This window comes from Etheostoma spectabile, chromosome 17 (genome assembly GCF_008692095.1).
Source record: "Etheostoma spectabile isolate EspeVRDwgs_2016 chromosome 17, UIUC_Espe_1.0, whole genome shotgun sequence".
Taxonomy (NCBI): Eukaryota; Metazoa; Chordata; class Actinopteri; order Perciformes; family Percidae; genus Etheostoma; species Etheostoma spectabile.
Window position 1 is genome coordinate 13,853,570 of NC_045749.1, and position 13,763 is coordinate 13,867,332.

The 13,763-nt window shown below is 39.5% G+C and overlaps 3 protein-coding genes across 4 annotated transcripts in view; 2 read left to right on the forward strand and 1 right to left on the reverse strand.

Moving 5' to 3' along the window:
- Nucleotides 1-246: 246 nt before the first annotated feature.
- On the forward strand, nucleotides 247-8,631 carry paox (polyamine oxidase; the record flags this gene model as incomplete). The annotated part of the gene is given in 10 exon segments (XM_032540779.1): nucleotides 247-677; nucleotides 3,353-3,529; nucleotides 3,935-4,065; nucleotides 4,192-4,379; nucleotides 5,513-5,694; nucleotides 6,206-6,375; nucleotides 6,966-7,051; nucleotides 7,164-7,276; nucleotides 7,420-7,574; nucleotides 7,685-8,631. Coding segments are annotated over 10 exon segments (1,503 nt in total). The 3' UTR covers nucleotides 7,838-8,631.
- A 665-nt stretch (nucleotides 8,632-9,296) lies between these two features.
- Nucleotides 9,297-12,436, forward strand: mtg1 (mitochondrial ribosome-associated GTPase 1). 2 transcript variants are annotated; one of them, XM_032540786.1, is made up of 11 exons: nucleotides 9,297-9,563; nucleotides 9,697-9,761; nucleotides 10,408-10,512; nucleotides 10,605-10,691; nucleotides 10,795-10,851; nucleotides 11,136-11,226; nucleotides 11,317-11,378; nucleotides 11,468-11,564; nucleotides 11,688-11,769; nucleotides 11,869-11,981; nucleotides 12,181-12,436. In XM_032540786.1, exons 1-11 carry the CDS (start codon nucleotides 9,461-9,463, stop codon nucleotides 12,276-12,278), a joined length of 960 nt encoding a protein of 319 aa, XP_032396677.1. In that variant the 5' UTR covers nucleotides 9,297-9,460; the 3' UTR covers nucleotides 12,279-12,436. The 2 variants fall into 2 exon arrangements, with proteins under 2 accessions (XP_032396677.1, XP_032396678.1); XM_032540787.1 differs by having other exon boundaries at nucleotides 9,337-9,583.
- A 53-nt stretch (nucleotides 12,437-12,489) lies between these two features.
- The window catches only part of sprn (shadow of prion protein), a 1,762-nt gene continuing 488 nt past the window's right edge, over nucleotides 12,490-13,763 (reverse strand). The window contains exon 1 of the mRNA XM_032540788.1: nucleotides 12,490-13,763. This exon is cut by the window's right edge and continues 488 nt beyond it. The gene's annotated coding sequence lies outside the window, so the exon portion shown is untranslated.

Sequence of the window (13,763 nt, forward strand, 5' to 3'; positions counted from 1 at the left end):
CCCCCCCCCCCCCCCCCCCCCCCCGCCAAACGTAGGTAGGCCCTAAAAGGCTGACATCTGAAGATGTCATAGATAAGTAACATTAAGTTAGTATTCTACAATTGTTCAAAACACAAGACATGCATTTTTTTTTTTAAATAATAAAAACCATACATACATAAATAAATTTGGTCAGTTTTAAAACAAAATGCGTTCATGTGCAAATTCTACACTCGTAAATAAAGTAAGAAACTGCAATACATTGAGTGATAAAAATATATATTATTTCACTCACTTCAGTTCCAGTGGGTTTGAGCCTCCTAGAAACCATAGACTGTTAATATTAATGTGTGTTAATAAAGAAAATCTATGTCTATGCTAGAAAGGAGTTTTATTTTGAAACTCTTAAACGGAAGACAATTTTCAAGTCGCCGCCATAAACTGTTTATTACTCAATCACTTATCGCTTTTCTCTTCAGGAAGGACAGTAACGTGACCGGAACCTGAGCCAGTAGTATTGCATCGCAGTAGTGCAGATCCAGCCTCGCTCATGACTGGGGACGCTCAGATAGTCATTATAGGATGCGGCATATCAGGCATAGCCGCGGCGCACCGACTCGCTAACGCTGGGTTTCATCATGTGCGGATACTTGAAGCGACTGCAAGAAGCGGAGGAAGAATCAAAACCGGCAAATTCGGTGAGCGTCTATTTGAGGCAACTATTCACTTTGACTGCAGTTTCTTTTGGTTTTAAGAAATTATCAAAACGCTTTTTCTTGTGGAGTGTCAAAGGTCACTGTAATTTCGGTTATGGCTTCTCCGTTCCCAACTTTATGCAGTCTATGGTTCCACCGCAGGAAGTTTTCTCTTTGCGAACTTCGTAGTACGTACTGATCCAGCCAGCTGTAACTGTTGTTGGGCCGAAATCCTGCCCTTCTAGATTCTTTCAGGAAGAAGGGTTCGAGTCCGTAGGTTGGATAAAAAAACGTTTATTACAATAGAATATATTCCAGAGACAAGGTTACAGAGAATTATGCATCCATAGCTCTCCCTAAGTTTGTCTTACTCTTTTCCCTTTCTGCATGATCTTATGTGCACAGGGGGGGGGGGGGTTTGTGCGCTGTGTTTTGTCTTCAGAAGGTTAGTGTCTAGCAGAGCTTGGCCTGCAAAATAGATAGCAGGTCTCAGACTGCTACTGGAGAGGACACCCAAACACAGGACGTGTCCCAAACCACCCTTGGCCCTGCTTTTCAGAATTAAACCCACTCGGCAGAGCTATGGTTGGACACATTGTACCAAAACAAGCTATTATAAGGTCACGGGAAACTTTATGAACTATCACACTGAAACCAAGTAGACTATGTGTAACGCTTTTGCTCTTTAGCTCAAAATATAATGATTTTAACACACATGATTAATATAATGCACTACGTGAATATAATGTTTATGAGCACACATGATATGAATACATTTTATTCCATCACTGTAGATATGCAATAAGCCTTTTGTTGTCTTGCTTGTGTGACCTCTGTAAAATGCCTCCTATCTCTGACTGAATGTCTCAGAGCCCGTCAGGTTTGTGGTAACAGCAGGTTTATTTCTCATCTGCATTTATGACAAAGGACAATACTGTAGAATTATCGTCTCATGTGGACAAACAGTGCATGCTCTGTCTAAGGGTGAATCCTCCATTGCTTTTTTGGATTACCCATAGACTGTATTTAAATATATATATTATATATTAATATTAAAAGTCTATGGGATTACCCGATTACCGATAGGATTTAACCTGAACCTTTTTAACTATGTTACATACACCTCCCTTAAATCCTGCTAAATTGGGGCACAATGAAAGCCAAAACACAGGTAAATACCAAACACAGGTGTCTTGTACTAGAAGCATAATGCGTCTCAAGTCAGTTAGAAACTTTCCACCCGGAATTAAGTCAGTAAGGGAGGGGCCAAGATCCATACTAACAAAGACACAAAAGATGCTGTGTACACCTCTTATATTGTGAACATTGCTCAATAACAGACACCTCAAGTAAGTACTAGTGCAAAGACATATACATACAGTACACAAGCAATCTATCCAGAAAACATGTTCCACACAAAAGAAAATAATGAATTAACTGTTGAAGCTGAGTCATCCACAAGCTGGAGGCTTAACAGGTCTACCTGCCCTAGTGCAGAGTGTGTAAACAACATGGTCCTCTGTGAATGCACCTGGTTGTGTGTCAGTTGCACGTTTGGACACAATGAACTCTTTCCACTGAGGGCTGGAAGGGTCCCTCCTCGGACAGCAAACATTCCGTGGAGGGTTTAGGGGAAGGAGATTGCTCTATACTGATGAAGCAGGGATATGCAAGTCTCACACACAGCATATGGGACCACATTCATGTCATTCTCTGAGAGAGGGGCACTCACAGCTACAACAGGTGAGCAATCAGGATGGCTGGCTGTAGCATCCTCATCCATTTGCAGCAACAACTTAAGTGTCCTTGTCTCAATTACATGCTTGTCATCCGGAACCACAGGATCACTCTGCCCACTTCCATTCAACAACTCCAAAATGTCGTGACCTCCTGCTGGGAGGAAACTCACCGGGAGTAGAAGGTTTCTGTGAATGACACTGAATGTTACTGGGTCAGTGATAAAGTACACATTGATTCCAGCTTTCACAGACTTCATTACATAAACTGTGGATTCCCACTTGGCTGCAGTTTTCCTCTTCCCTCTCTCACCACGATTTGCGAGCAAATCTCTGTCACCAACAGTGAGAGGAGACCCTTTTGCTTTGCGGTTGTAGTTCTTTGCCTATAGAATCTGCTCTGTCCAACGGGCGATTTGAGAAGCTTCAGACAGGTCACGTTTCAAGTGAGAGACAAACTCACGGTGGCCAACAACAGCACCGCTGGGGAGGGTTTGCTGGAACAAAACATCGACAGGCAGACGTGGAATTCTCACAAACCTGAGAAAGAAGGGTGCAAAACCTGTTTGCAATTGTAGCAGAACGTCAGCATCTGAAGCATTTGTGGCCACCTGGCTTTGGAATGGGGAGGCAGGGCCCTTATAATGTTCCCTAGAGTCCTGTTGAATCGCTCGACAACTCCATTCCCCATAGGATGGTATGGGGTGGTATGTGATTTTGTTGTCTTGCTTGCAACTCTTTTAATCTATGTTTCTTTGGAAAATTGATTTCCATAAACAAATCTTACAGATCCAAATAGTTTCTCACCTAAGTTTTAAATATGTTGTTGAAAATAATGTGACCAACTGATAACTAACGTACAGGAAATGATTAGGGTATACCCAGATTAATAATAACTGTTTTCTTCTCTGAAACCACCCACTATTTTCCATCTGACTGCAGGTGATAACATCGTTGAGATAGGAGCAAACTGGATCCATGGACCGTCTGAGGAGAACCCAGTGTTTTGTCTTGCCCGTCAGTACAGGCTGCTGGATCCAGAGGCCCTCACCCCAGAGAACCAGGCCATGGACGTCGGAGGACACCCCCCCTGGGTTCCAAACGTTTTCAGCAGTTCAGGTCGCCTTCATATTATTTTGAAAAATCTGAAGGGTTGGTCTTGTAGAAAGAGTTCTTGATTTCTGAATTGTGTGTTTACAGCAGTCACATACACAGTCACAGGTAAAGGTGGTTGAACATTGAGTGTCTTGTATGCTTAAGCCTGAGTTCTTAAGTGTGTGCTTTGTAGAAAACTGCTTATGCATATCCTTATTTAAACTAAAACTAGAATGAAAAGGTACAAGTACAGTATCAAACCAGTATTTCAGCAGAATAGACCAAACTAAAATGAATTATAGCTGTGCTTACAAGTGCTTTTGCATTATTGTATTTAATGATAGACCGTGTCATTGATGCTGTAGAGTTTGATTGTAACCTGATGACATTTTACTGATTAGTATTCTGTATGTTGGGTAATGTGTGCAGGTCGGAAGCTGAACGCTGAGGACATCTATCCTGCTCAGGAGATGTTTGCTGAGCTGATGGATAAGAGTTCAGAATTTGAGAGTCAAGGAGGAGAACCCTGGGCTTGTGTGGGAGATTTCATACGGTCGGAGGTATGTTTCTCTCTGTAGTGACGATAATAATACTGGATGATGCCTAAATTAGCTGAAATATCTCAGATGTTAATAAACTGAATCTTGCTAGAATAAAGAGGGTTTTCTCCTTGTTGTTTGTGGCAGGCTAAACGACGAGCAGCAGAGGAGTGGAAAGATATTGATGCAACCACCAGATCTCTGCGACTGTGTGTGATCAGTAACATGTTGAAGGTGGAGTGCTGTGTTAATGGCTCTCACAGCATGGATGAGGTGGGCCTGGGGGCATATGGCTTATACAAGACTCTACCTGGACTGGACTGTACATTCCCAGGGTTCGTATTCCAGCATTGCATACATACAATATAGTTCAACAACTAACACTTGTTTCTATAATCAATGTCATGAAGTTGTTATTTCCTACATTTACATATTCACAATTAAAAGGGGTGCTTTGCAATTGCTTGTCTGACCAACCAAAGGAAGCCCCAATTATTTATTTCATAGAGACACAAAATTAAGTTCCGTCCAACCATCCATTTTCCTCTGCCTATCCGGGGCCAGGTTGTGGTGGCAGCTGGCTCAGCAAGGTATTATAGACGTCCCTCTCCTTAGAAACGTTTTCCAGCTTCTCCTGGGGGATTCCCAGGAGTTCCCAGGCCAGATGAAATATATATTCCCTACAGTGTGTTCTGCGTCTACCCCAGGGTCTCCTACCCTTTTGGACGTGCTCTCAAAAATCTCCAAAAGGAGTCGCCCTGAAGGCATCCTGATTAGATGCCGTAATCACTTCAACAGGCTCCTTTTGATGCAAAGGAAGGAAGTGGCTCTACTCCAAGCTCCGTTCTTCGGATACCAAGCACACTTATGAATCACCCAATGCTAGAACATGGTGTTCGTTATGGCCATGACTTGCAGAGAACTCCAATAACAAAATACCACTCATGTTTGGATCAGGCAGGCTGTCACCACTATCACCCTCCTCCAGGTTTCTACATTGTTGCACATGTGTATGCCCCAGCAGAACTATAGAAGAACTAAACGCATCCCCGCCTTCCTCCTGGCTTAAAATACACCCAACCCCTGTGCCTGTCCCTGCCCGTAGTTCTTTCAGGCGTTGCCTGGACGAGCCCTAAAACCCAGCTATCAGACACTCACCCGGTAGTTTTATCTAATACATACATTATCTTATTCAGCATATTAGCAGTACATTATATTGTCTGTTAAAGCTTTATTGCGGAACTTTTTGATATTAATTCAAGCCATTACCAAATGAGTTACTACAAAACTAATTAAGATTATCAGCTCCACACAACTCTGTGACAAATACTTTGTATTTCTCAGTATGGCTATGTTTAGAAGATTGTGTTGTCCGGTTACTTTCACGCATTATAACTTTAATTAACCGATTGTTGCAGCACACATGTGAGTGTCTGTTTGAATTAAACAGCATTTTCTTTTCTTTCAGTGGCTATGAAGGTCTAATCAAAAACTTGATGTCGGAGCTTCCCAGTGGTTTAGTGACCTACAATCAGGCTGTTCGCTGTGTCCACTGGAACAACACAGAGAAGAGAGAAAACCCTGTGACGATTGAGTGTGATGATGGGGAGAAGATTGCTTGTGATCATGTTATTGTCACAGTACCTCTAGGTAGACTCAGACACCTACATTCACAAACATAGTTAGCTGTTTTCTATTTCAGTGCATCAGAATCAGAATCAGCTTTATTTGCCAGGAATGAGGACACATACAAGGAATTTTTCTTTGGAGCATCGTTGCTCACACTGTGCTTACACACAAAACAACCAAAACAAAAAAAAACACCAATATATACACAATATATATATACTCTAAATTAAATGTTAATGTTAACATCTCAGCTTTTAACAGGACCTTTTTTATTCTCAACCAGTTACTGTTGCCAAAAGCATTATGTAATTAGCCATTACATTTGTCTACAAATACTTGTGACTACTTATAATTACTAAATCCTGTCACTAAGTACAATCTCAAGCATAACATCTCTCTTATTCTGCAGATTACTCACAGTTAAATAATCAATAATGAAATGTGAATTTCTGGTGTAGTTTTAAACATTTAGAAATCAAGCTATTCAGTATTGACATAACCTAAGTTGTTCTGGTTTGTTCTTTTTCATCAGGATACCTAAAGAAGCACCATTTAGCACTGTTTCGTCCCCCTCTCCCTCTTCACAAGCTGCACTCCATCCAGCGACTAGGTTTTGGAACAAACAATAAAATATTTGTGGAGTTTGATTCACCCTGGTGGGATGCTGACTGTGAGATAATCCATCTTGTGTGGGAAGATGAGGTGAGACGTGTAGTCAATAAATAAAGGTTTATATTTACTCTAAAGTATGTGTATACACACCAAACTCAGTAATACTTTATTTAAAATTAATAAACCAAGATTTTGATGGAGATATAGACCATACAGTCTCTGTGTGTGTTGGGAGAAACACCCGTGGAGCGCAGAGTGCCCCGTAACGTCCATCAAGCGCCACAACCCAGAAACGGGTGCAGGCCAACATCTCCAACTATGTTTAAATATTAGGATTTAGTAGGATTAAACATGGGATACATTTGTTGGGTAACATGGCTCCTCGCTTCCCTCAGTCACTTCTCTTTCTAAAATGTGTTTTATTATAAAAAACTGAACAGACATGAAAACAGAAATTATTTTATCATCTTCATCTGCCACCGGCAATTCCTTGGTTCTTTGACCAGTTTTTAACACGATCACTGGCTAAGGATTACTCTCCATGACAGAGTAGCCATTTTGTCTTATTCTCCATCCAAACGTATCACAAAAACTTTTGATGTTTTGGCCACTAGTTAACAAAACAATTGAACACATGCGAGCGTTTGAACTGTTTATTTCATCTCTTGTCATGATGTCAGGATCTCATGGTGGACCACGTACCAGATATACAGAGATCCTGGATAAAGAAGTTGTTTGGCTTCACTGTGCTGAAACCCACCGAAAGGTCAACAACAACAAATGCCGATGATTGCTTTCCTTCTGTATGTTGTATTAAATGGAAAATAGGGGATACATCATATAATTTAACGCAGTCCTGTTTGTGGTTTAACTTTCAGGTATGGCCATGTTTTGTGTGGCTGGATTGCTGGGCATGAGTCAGAGTATATGGAGACACTGTCTGAACAAGAGGTCACACACACCATCACACAACTCATCCACAGATTTACGGGTGAGTCTAAATAAATCAGGATAAGGCAACAATTTTCCATTTAGAGCGCATTACTTCCACAGCAGGAGCTTTACATTTTCAAAAAATGTATCAAATGTAAAATGATCTCTGTCAGCACTCGCAGACTAACTGTGTGTATTTAGGAAACCCTACCATCACCCCTAGGCGAGTCCTGCGCTCCCAGTGGTTTCATGACCCCTGGACATGCGGATCGTACAGTTACCCAGGAATAGGCTGTTCAGCACAGGACCTGGACAACATGATGGAGCCCATGCCTACAAAGGGATCACAGTCACAAGTACCTACATGTTCATACTCTAACAAATATGTTTGCACTGAGCATAACCATCAACTCCTACATAGTTAACCAATGTGTAAGACTTTCTGTAAATAGTTGGTCTGTTTCAGCCCCTGCAGGTGTTGTTTGCTGGAGAAGCTACTCATCCCTGCTACTACTCCACCGTCCATGGTGCTGTTCTCACTGGGTGGAGAGAAGCTGACAGACTCATCTCTCACTACTCTTCCATCAGTCCGTCGGAGGCACCCAAGTCCAAGCTTTAAAAGAGCAACGTTGCTTTGACAGAGATGTATCATATGTCATATGCTTAAATCTGCAACTTCTTCAAGCTGTGATCTCAGAGTTTATTTGGAGGATTATGTGGGAGCCTACTTTTTTATTTAAATCAGTCACTTAAAGTGCTCATATTATGCTTTTTCCCTTTCCTTTCTTGTGTTCTATATCTTTTGTGATATATATATATATATATATATATATATATATATATATATAGTGAAAAAGCCCAAAGTCCCCCCCCCCCCTAAAGGGACTTACCATCTCCAACAGAAAACACTGTTCTCAAACTGATCCAAACAGCTCTATTGTAGTCCAGCCTTTACTTCCTTGATGTCCGTGCATAACATGTTATAATGCTCGCCTAGCTGCTAGCGTGGCACGCCCTCATTCGCCGCAACCGACTAGCTAGCAATCCTTACCTAGCTACTGCCTATGTGACACTACATGTCCAACAAATATGGAACAGAAGTGTGATGCCTCACTCTGTAGCTAGAATAGAGAGCTTAACACAAAGGGTGAAAAGAGGATCTGCAGAAATGTGCAGTAACAAAAATGTTATGTTTTTTTTTTTTTTAACTAAACCACATACACCTATTCTGCTACAATCTCTAAATACAATTATTATGAATTAACAGCATTGCAGTTGTAAGAATTAGTGATTTTGGACCTTCACAGTCCGGCAGTTTTCATCTTTTCGCTTTGCTAACGTATTGTTTGTGCATTGACTGTAATTAATCTATTGATAAATTATACATTTTACAATAAATTATTTTAACTGGTCTTATGTCAATGACTAAATTAATTCCCAAATTTATGCGTAAGCATTTAATAAAGTTCAATTTCACTCATAAAAAATTCAAAATAATTGTATTGTTTGTAACTGACAATTTGTTTTCTTTATCTTTTGCATCTGCATAATGTTGTTCTCACATTGTGATTCATTTTTAATATGGTAAAACACACTTGGCCAAAGAAATTGTTTGGACAAGAGAACATTGAATCAACATATTATTCACATTACTTCAAACATTTAATTTAATCTTAAATTAAAAAATTTTAACATTTAATTTAATCTTAAAAAGGTAATGCAAACACAAAATACACCACATTGATGCTAGATTTTAAAACTGAAATCTATCATCAAAAACAGAACAATGTTGATGTGGGGACACCAGACTGATTAACATTTGGGTCATGTGACCATTGTTATCAGAAAATCAGTAGGCAATGCCAAAAAATATTCTGCAGGAAAGAGACACTAAGCACAGTAGATGCACTTTGTCTTTGGTAGGTATCTGACCAGCCAACAGATAACAAAGGTTCCTGCACGATTCCGTGTTTTTTTTTTTTATCCTGCGGAGGGCAGTAACGCGCCCGTTGGCGGGCGTATAAACTACAAAAAAAGAAAGCATAGAAGAAGAAAAAGCCCTTTACTGGAACAAACATCGGAACAAAGTTGTTTCGAGTCGGAATGTAAACAGTGAAGCACATCGTCAACATGTCCAGGTCGGGTCCAATGCAGCAATGCGCTTTGTAGCTAGCCGTCAAAATAAGAATTTCGTTAATATAAACGAAATCCAGGCGAAGTCATATTTGGATGAACAGCAGCCATGAAACTGTACCACGTTCTCCGTAATGTCGACAAGTTCAGGACCGTTTTTGACTTCGGTGCACGGGAAGTGGCTCATTGGTTCCCCGGACACATGGCTAAAGGTAACAGCTTTGCTTAAAAGGTTGTGACATTTACAATTGCAACATAACTGTTTGTCCCCTGTGTAAAGCATGCAGTCTTGTGTGTAGTATACGTTTCTGGTCTGTAATAGTCGTTTCACCTCACCGTTTGCAGGACTCAAGCAGATGAGAGCCAGCCTGAAGAGTGTGGACTGCGTCATAGAAATTCATGATGCCAGAATATCCTTTTTCTTTACTGCATTAACTTCATAGTAATTGCAGCGCGGAGTGCCATTTTTTTTCTAATTTTTTTTAACAGATTTAAATTAATACTGGTTATGTGATCGTATAATTAGTATTATTTCTCTGCTGGTAGTACTTAAGATTACCTGCTATTGTAGCACTTTTAAACCAAGGTTACACTTGTTTTTTGTTTTTGTTTTTCACAAAACACAGCAATAAAACGGGTAAAATATCTAACCACAACTAATAGAAATGAGAGAATCACAACAAAAATAATAATAAAAGCAGGATTAGATCAAGTGAGGTACTCTGAACTAAGACTTTAAAATGGCAAAAGAACCACTAAGTTTTAAACCACTAAGTTTTTTTTTTATGTTTTAAAAGATGTAATCTTAACAGAAGCTTTATAGAGGATAGGAGCCCTTGCAGCAGAGGAACATTCACCTTTGTGATTAAATCTTGACCTTGGTACAACCTAAAGAAAAACACTTGTAGTTAAGAAGCCTTAGGAGGGACACAAGGATTGTTAGATTGTCTTTTTTTTTTTTTTTTTTTTACTTCATTTAATAAAATCTTAGCATTTTACCTCTTTTTACTGCAGAGGTAAAACGAGAACCGTTTGATTTTCTTTAACATTAAGGACATCCCCTTTTCTGGAAGAAACCCTTTGTTTCAGGAGACTCTAGATGTTCGACCCCACCTGCTAATTCTCAACAAGATGGACCTTTCTGATCTGTCCAACAAGCAGGTCAAAAGTCTTGCTCCTATTTTTCGCAGACTCATGTGATCAGCTGTTCAAAATCACTAACACAACTGGATGTCTTTACATTTGCCCTGCAGAGAATCCTGAAGAAGCTAGAAAAAAACGGGGTGAGGAATGTTGTCTTCACAGACTGCTTAAAGCAGAGAGATGACAACATCAAAAAGGTAAAGGTCATCCCCGGATACTGAACATTTGAAGTTTGTCCCAGCAGATATGAAATAAAAAGTATGAGCATTAACACGCAAACGATTCATGTTTTTTCTGTAGTTAGTGCCACTGGTGGTGGAAATAATTGAAAGCAAACCACGCTTTAACAGAGAAGAGGTATGCTTACCTATCACCAAACATATACACCAATACAAACATATATCCAATAAGCTGCATGAGATATATCAGAGACATATTTTAAAAATACCACACAACTACAAAGATAACACTCAGAGCTATTAATTAATGCTTACTAAAATCTATTGCTTCAGTGGTGTTGAATCCACTTGGCCCCATTTATTTCCACTTTTAGGTTCATCATATTTTTCTTACTATTCACATTTTAAGGTATGAGGCAAATATGTTGGCCACGCTCTAACCTTCTCATGTAAAATTTTCAGAATACAAATTATTGCCTGATGGTGATTGGAGTGCCTAATGTGGGGAAGTCATCTCTTATTAACTCATTGAGAAGAACAAACTTGAAAAAAGGTTTGTATAATAAAGTAGTGATAGTTGTCGGACATGGATTCAGATATGATCACCTTCTCATTAATAAATATTATGCACACAAATTTCCAGGTCGTGCATCACGAGTAGGTGGGGAACCAGGTATAACTAAAGCGGTCCTGACTAAAATTCAGGTGGGTGTTGTGTGTGCGTGCGTGTGCATGCGTGGGTTCATTGTGTGTGTGCCCATCTGCACAGTATTTGTAGCTGTCTTTGTCCTCAGGTGTGTGAGCGACCCATAATGCATCTGTTAGACACACCAGGAGTCTTGCCTCCTAAGATTGAGAGTGTTGAAACAGGGATGAAGTTGGCTTTATGTGGTGAGCAGAACAGGACTATTATTAGTTTTCCCCAACATAACAATATACTGTATTCAATGGAATTGCTGTCACATTTTTAAAAGTGCTCAACAAATATTTTTATATTTTTCTTTCCTTCTCCAGGAACTATTCTGGACCATTTAGTGGGAGAAGACATTATAGCTGACTACTTACTCTATTCTCTGAACAGGCTTGGAAAGTTCAGGTATGATTGACAGAACTTTAAAATATGGTCAGTGTATTTCTTTTGCTTTGAATTACTGAGATTGTGTGTGTGTCTGTGTGTCTGTGTGTGTGCGAGCAGTTATGTGGAGAAATATGACCTCCAAGAGCCGAGCGATGACATCCAGCATGTCCTCAAACGCATTGCTGTAAAACTTAAGAAGACGCAACGGGTCAAAGCCATTACTGGAGTGGGTAAGAAAGCACTAATTCTACAGAAACTTCTGTTACACACATCATTTTTCATGAGCTACTTCTTCAATTGAGTTCAAGAAATAGTACGACATTTGGAAATACACCTATTCTTGCCAAGAGTTTGACAGGTGATCACTATCCTATTAACGTCTTAAAGATTAGTCTTATGAAGAAAATGTTTGGTCCTCGTCTTCCTCAGGGAACATCACCATCACTGTCCCAAACTACACAGCAGCAGCTTACGATTTCATAAGAGCCTTCAGGAAAGGAGAGCTGGGACAAGTAATGCTGGACTGACCTGAGACATTATAATGAAGACAACCAGAGACTGTTTCAGGGATTTACCAGTTTGCGCTCAACCTGGAAGACATTTTGGGGACATGATGCAGTCTGTTTTGTTTATGGATGATGTACTTAAGCACTGTATCCTTTGCAAATAAAAGAATGTAATTTGATTCAGGTACAGAATTTTCTTTGCTTTTAGAATACACAAGGCAGATACCTGACATGGTGTAAACAGGATATTTATTAGCATAAAGACAGTGTTAACCTCTTCATTTATTATGTACATAAGTGATGTATAATATCATAGTGCACTTATTCATATGGAACAGTCTGTTACTCCTGAGTGTCTACTGCAGGTAAAAAGCTTTTGTGGTATGATAGACAGACCATCAGAGACAGAAATAACAGTGAGAGCAACTTTTTGTTTTCTAGTGTCCTTTAAAGCTATGATGTACTTTGTACACAGGTCTGAGAAATGAAATTTCAGGTGTTATAAAAGGGTATCAATTGCACAGAAATTCAAGATGATTTTGGAAAATCCGTTTAGCTCTCCCCATTCAAAATATTGTCATCCGCCTTGATTTACTGTAGATAATCATCTTTATGGCCACACGACTGCACTTGAAAAGGACAGAGGTTGTCTTTTGTTGTACGGATTGTAAAGCCCCCTGTGGAAAATTTGCAATTTGTTATATCGGGCTATAGAAATATAGTTGACTTGACTAGTTCCAAAAATAGATCTTTGAATTCAGTCTTGAAATTAGGTTTTGCAGAAAGCATGGAGTAAAAAAAAAAAAACATGTTAGTTGAGGTTAGAAAATTCAATTTAAGAATATTGATAAAATTACACATGGCAGTTTAATTTCAGGGACAGTCTAATGCTGGTGCCAACTTGATGCTTTGACTCTAGAAACTTTATGGAATGACTTCAGTGTTGTACATAAACTCCTGCAGGTTCAGGCTTTATATTTAGACCCGAGTCTACTAACAAAGGATTTTCCTCAGTTGTACAGAGTATTGCTGCTGGTCATTCACTTTGCACTCTGTGCAGTTTAGATTTTCAAGATCCAATTAAGTTTGACAGTATTATTAAAATTGGCAATCTGCAATTTGATACTTTATGAAGGTTATTGATTTTTCAGTTTAAAAAAAAATCACAGATCTAGGAATCAAGCTTTAGGAAAGGAAGTTAATTCTTATTTTTGTGTTCTGCCTCAGTTTCTGTCACACACACTGACAGATTGAAAGGGGAGGTGAAATATCACATTGAATACTGTGTTGATAATGAGTAATTATCCGTTGGTATAGATGATTATATGTAGAAAAACATACAGTACAGTGATGTTTTTTTGTAATTTCTGTGTCCTTCCACCACTGTGTTGTACCTCTAACTTGTCTTCCCACTGCAGGTTCCAGCCAGTCCAGCACATCATGTTCAGATCCAGGGCAGAAGCTCAGTCTTAAACTGAATCAGGAATTTAGCCTAAAAAAAATTAA

Bases quoted from the DNA above. Each gene is read 5' to 3' on its own strand.
- mtg1 (XM_032540786.1), top strand. From the start codon at position 9,461: ATGAAACTGTACCACGTTCTCCGTAATGTCGACAAGTTCAGGACCGTT. The intron at 9,762-10,407 runs ATATCCTTTTTC...AACATTAAGGAC, and splicing joins TAGAAATTCATGATGCCAGA to ATCCCCTTTTCTGGAAGAAA. The intron at 10,513-10,604 runs GTCAAAAGTCTT...TTTGCCCTGCAG, and splicing joins CTGATCTGTCCAACAAGCAG to AGAATCCTGAAGAAGCTAGA.